The sequence below is a fragment of the Atta cephalotes genome, assembly GCF_000143395.1.
Source record: "Atta cephalotes unplaced genomic scaffold scaffold00070, whole genome shotgun sequence".
NCBI classification, from domain to species: Eukaryota; Metazoa; Arthropoda; class Insecta; order Hymenoptera; family Formicidae; genus Atta; species Atta cephalotes.
In genome coordinates this window covers 391103-397259 of record NW_012130134.1, presented here as the reverse complement: position 1 = coordinate 397259, position 6157 = coordinate 391103, and the positions used below count along the sequence as shown (strand labels likewise).

The following is a 6157-nucleotide window of genomic DNA, read 5'->3' as shown; positions in this document are numbered from 1 at the left end:
AATATCTTATTTTCAAAGAAATTTTCATTGATCCAAAGAAATAATTTTTTAAAATACGAACAAAGAAATATTTCTTTGAAATTAAGATATTTTTTTTTAGTGTACATACGTGCTCTAAATAGTATTATAAAAAAAATGTACAATATAACACATGTTAAATCATCAATTAAGCACGTTTTAAAATATATTTAAAACATGATTTTACCAACCCTGATAAATTGCTTATTAATGTATTCTAATATAAAAAATACACGTAATAATTTTAAATGTATTCAAACATGCTTCATACTTTGAGTTTTGCCGACATAAAATTGATTGCGAGTGGCAAAGCTGTAAATCGATAAATAAATTTGAGGTTGTTGACCTTCAACATAGTGCTTTTAAATGAAAAAAAAGACAAAATGTAGGTTTAAAATTTGAATAAACAAATTTTTTTATTAGTTATACAATAAATGAATATATAAAGCTATAAATAAATTTAATGGAGTATTAAAACATAGCAAAGAAATAATTATATACAAAATCATTAAACCGACGTATGTGAAATTAAAAAATATCTAAATTAGTCAAATCTTTAAATATGTTATTAAATATATTGCTATGATAAATGAGAATATAATTATAAAATTATATTCAAAATATTAAAAATTGTGTAAAGAATATTTGCATGAAACGTTAATTTCCAATTTTAAATGATAATAAATATATTATATTATCTATATATTTTCAACAAAGAACAAATATTATATGTTGAAAATGATAAGATAAATATGTAATTATTAACTAATTAATCCTACTTCAGAAATAAAGATTAAATAAATTTCATATTTTAAAACCTATTTATTATCGTTCAATTAATTAAAACAAACAAATAATTATCTTATCCTTATATTTATAGATTATAATACAAAAAAGATATAAAATAAAACTTCTGAATTGTAAATAGTGTTGTCTATTATCAAAATAAAACTTACAAAAACAAATTAGATTAAATGTGAATTCAACGCAAAACAGATACACAATGATTGTGCAATTTAAAAGATGCGTTATTATTATTTTATTAATAGCTTTTCGATTAAAATTTGTATGTTAAATATATAAAAATGACTCGTGAATCACGAAAAAGATCATGAATTAAAACATGAATGAGTATATATTTTAACAATTTTATATTCTCAATGTATATGATACAGGTTACGCATTAATGCACTAAGTAATTATAGAATTTTATTGTATAATAAAAAATAGGAAGTATATATTTGCAGTATTCATTCATTCGCGAAGTAAAAAGCATAGACGATGATATCGTCTGTGTCAAAATAACAATATTCATTTGGCTTGGATTAACAGTTGACTATATTACATATACATATCATATATACTATTTTTTATGACTAAACTGCACAAGTAATAAAAGATTAAATACATTATGGTTATGATAAATACATTATGAGTTCGTCATAAATATACATCGAAATGTCTACGTAGACATAACAAATGTGTCTCGCAAAAGGATTATTCATTCATCTCATGAATTCACTCGTAAATTCATATATTCATTCTTAATTATAATAGCCATTAATGGAAAAGTGATAAAGACTTTTTATTGGAATAAAAAAAAATATTTTCGTACGTAGAATTAAATATACTGAAGCGTGTATGAAAATTTGAAAAGCATCTCTTTTTGTATGTCCAGTAATTTCGATTTGACTTTTGGAATCTAAAGTTATATCTTTTAAAATTATTATTTTATTTCCTTAAAATTATTATTCTATTCTTCTAAATTGAAATAATATTTGTCAGCCAGTTATCTTGGGATATATGTTCATCTTATGTTATTAGTACACAAATAAGTATTCTATTTTATGCGAAATTGCTTGCATTGTAATTTCAAATATTTTAAATATCGCGTCGATTAAAAACATTTCAATCGGTTCCATTAGTTGCTCTATACAAGTGATCATGATCTTCACTTATAATAATCGCTTTTGTTCTTCTTTATCGTTGATTAATCGCGGCCTCTAATCGAAATCCTTCTTCTGTATCGTTTGATTCATTCTTCTCTCGCAACCAACGATGTGAGCGTTTAGGACGAACCTGTGTTTGAATCTGCGGCCGCAGATAGGACATACCTCGCAAGGTACGACACCGCACTCAAGTCGTTTGTGTCGGCTCAAGGATGTCGTGGCTTTGTATGTTTTCCCGCACCTGCTGCATTCATATTTAGCATCGCCTACACTCTTCTTTCGAATGGAAACTCTGGACATCTTGTACGATGATCCACTGGCTCGACGTTGAGTCCACTCGTTATTGTCCTGTGACATCAGCATCTGTGCCAACAGACCTGCAACGAAAAGATAATGTGGTTAGACAATTTATTTGCGATTTGTTCGACGCTATGTTGTAATCGCAATGCTCCCCCAAACCGGAAATAGAAATCAAATGACTTTATAGCTACAAATGTGGATAGACTGATTTAATTACAATTTCATCTTTAATGGATTTCTGGTGAAGTAAATTAAAGATACAAGGATTATATGTAATCCTGTCGATCATCAACTTCTCTCTGCAGCTTAATTAAAAATAGTTTTAAAAATCGCATAATCCGAGAGAACACAATTTGTGGAGAAAACACTAATTAAGGGAATTTTTTTGTCATTAAAAAAACAAAATTAGTAAAAAATAAAAGAATTAAAATAAATATCTTTCAAAATAGGAAAAATGAAATAAATAAAATTAATAAAATATCAGGAATTAAAAATTACATACTACTATTTAATTAATTAATTAAATTAATTATGAGCGTTTAATGAATAATTAATGTGTCAAGAATCTTTTATCATTTTATCCATTGCCAGTGTCTGGTAAGCATTGCAGTGATTAAATTCGTGCAGTTAAGATTTTCATTTTCGACCGCAAAAACAAAGAAATTTTGATCAGAGTATTGCTAAAATTTAATTTATATAAGCTGTAAAGATACAAGATTAAGAAAAGTGCGATGATGCAGAAGAGATCAATTATGAAAAAAAGAGCAGAAAATAAAACAAGATGAAGAGATAAAAAAAGGAGTAACGCATGCTGTTGCGGATTTTTATGCAAAGTAGAAATCGTCATTTGTTACTAAAATTTTTAGATATATTTAAAAGTAGATGTCAAGGATAGAAATAATTATGTAAATGAATTAACATATAAAATTTTATTACAATGATAAAACTTTAGTTAACTTATTGATACAAATGTATATTTAACTTGATATTGTAAATTCTGTTTTTATTTTTATATAATAAGAAATGAAAATGTCAATATATTTTGTTCCTTGGATAGTTTATTGCACTATTTAAAAACATTGTATATTTATTACGTTTATATAAAGATATATAGTGGAACTAGAAACGCTTTTTCTCTCTTGAAATTCTAAACATTTAAGAATAATTGTATACACTAATTTAAACAAAGAATCCTAATAATCATTCTTTTATATCTTAATTAAATAAAGCTAGTAGACTTTGATATAAATGTATGAAAAATAAATAAAAATTCGAAATTATCTAAAGAAGTATACAATACCGATTTATCATACGCAATAAACAAGAGTTATTGTGTACTTATTCTGAAAATCTATAGTCCTAGATAAAATAAAATGTTTGAATCAAATACGTTGTATCCTAGTATATAATCACACATATAGGCTCATAATTGTTTTACATACAATAATGAAAAAAATGATACTATTTAATAATACAAATGAAAAGTCTTTAAACAAATTACAAGTTTAAAATTCTTTCAAAAATATATAATTATATATTTATCAGTATATACGCAACACATATACTACACTTCATATTTTATTGCGTTAGTTTAATTGCACAGCGAGAGCAAACTCGTTTGCAATCTTATCAATAATACAATTTCGAAAAATTCGACTTATGAAAAACACTAGTTTTAAAATAAATCCTTTCAATTCATAATTTAATGACATGAGATTAATTTGAATTTCGTTAGATTACGCAATCTTTGACAATATAGGATAATTGCCGAAATCGCACAACCATGTTTAAAAATTCAATTATTGTACTTACATACTTTTTTATAATTTTATTTAAGAACTATATGGCAACGCTGCTGCATTACACTCGTGATAAAATACAATAGGAGTGTTCTTACTTACATAATTAAAAAAAGTCGTGATAGTTAATCGTTATAATTGCTATTTTTCATATTTCATAACAGATCAATCAAATTACAGAGAATATAAGTTAAATAGTCTTGATCGTTTGTATGTCGTAATTAGAATATTATTGAAATTAAATTAATAGAATTAAAGTTTACATTTTTATTTATGGGTCAAATAAATAAAAGTTTACAAAATGTCTCTAGTTTCCTAAATCGCATCATAATGTAGTCTCCTAAATCGTACCATAATGTAGTCTTCTAAATCGCATCACAATCGCACACCACAATCGTTGCCTATAATATTTTTACATTTCGTATATTTTTATTCCATTTATTATTATTTAAAAATGTATGTTGTAAACCTACGAAGTGTTTATTTTGTTCACATAGAAACTCTTTAAATTACTTCCTGAAATTATCACGTGTTTCAGAAATTAAAAATATATTCTTAAATTTTTAACAGCATAAGAAATACAATTTTCTTTTTTTTATGTAATGAAAATTTTTTTGCATTATTATAATGTTTTATAATAAATAAAAAAATATCAGTATGTGGTGCAATTTAGGCAACGGATTTCCTCGTTGTCAAAATCGCATTATACTGAAAAAATCCTAATTTAAAACTAATTTATAATATTGTAAATAATATGAAAAAATAATATGAAAAAATTACATAAGAAAGCGAAAAGAGTGTAGTTTATTATGCTGTAAAAAACGAATATTCTTTATAATTTCTGAGTTGTAAGCCTCTATGTGAAAAATGGTACGATTTCGTCAAGTTTATCCTATATCAAGAATTCATTGAAATTGATTGAGGTCATCACTAATTACAATTTTACCATATCCCATTCCAAGCTGTTTTTTTCTTGCAGGACGCTAAATGATGAGTTAATACAAATTTATGCGTAAATTGTTTGCCACATATTATGCATTTGTACTTGGGATGGACACCACACTCCAATCTCTGATGTCTTCGCAAGGATGTTTCCAATTGATAACTCTTGGTGCATCTTGTGCATTTGTAGATTACTGGCTTCTTCGCGTATTTCAGCTTCTGTATGTTCTTCACGATCAGTTTCGGGACTGAAAAGTAAAACAAAAAACATAGGAGCTAGATTAAATCATTGGTAATAATTTAAAATAAGAAACATTGTGATTATTTTATGATAGGCTGTCACACCGAGATCAAACAAGTAAAAAAGAGCTTAAACTTTTTAATTGCAGAAGTTTTATTAAGATGAAAATTTATTTGCTCGAAATATAGGAAATTTCTTCTTTTGCCTACAAATCGATTGTTTATAGCATTGTTTACTTTATACATTACATTTGCCGACAAAAATTTCGTTTGCGCATAAAAATTATTGCCTACAGTTCGATTGCCTACAAGTACTTTTGCGCACGAAATAATAAAAATTTCAGAAACGAAGTCACATTTGCTTATGTAGATTATTGTTTACAATAAGCTATGCTTTTTTGCGCACAAATAAAATTTATATTTTTAAAGAAAAGAATTTGTGTTTTAAAACAGAATATTTTTAAAGCAAAGAATAATGCTTGTAAGCAATCGATCTGTAAGTAGTAATACATGTAGGTAAATATAACTCTATTTTTGAAATTTTTTTTTATTTGTGCTCAAAAGTGCATAGCATGTAGGCAAATGAGATGTAGACAAACGGTGCTGCAATCACTTTGTTGGCAAACGAGATCCTTCCGAAATATAATTAAAGAAATAGATGTGATTGATTTTAATTATATTTAAATACATAGTAATATCAATATCCACATATAAATACATTAGTAAAATATAACTTGCCTGATTTTATATAGATTAAATGCCAGGTGTCTTTTTTAAATTGGTACATGTAAAATGCTCTTATGTTTTAAATAACTTTGATAAAATGCTGTATATTTGAATATATACATAGAATATTAATTAAATTGTTTTATATATATATATATATATATATATATATATATATATATA

At 25.4% G+C, this 6157-nt stretch overlaps 1 protein-coding gene across 1 annotated transcript in view; it reads right to left on the bottom strand.

Annotated features, from left to right (window-relative positions):
* Positions 1–2021: 2021 nt before the first annotated feature.
* LOC105624010 (zinc finger protein 2-like) overlaps positions 2022–6157 on the bottom strand; it is a 26220-nt gene continuing 22084 nt past the window's right edge. The window contains exons 3-5 of the mRNA XM_012205381.1: positions 5013–5256; positions 4418–4467; positions 2022–2344 (exon numbers count right to left, since the gene is read on the bottom strand). Of these exons, the coding sequence (XP_012060771.1) occupies positions 2022–2344; positions 4418–4467; positions 5013–5256 (617 nt within the window). The remainder of the gene's footprint in view (positions 2345–4417; positions 4468–5012; positions 5257–6157) is intronic.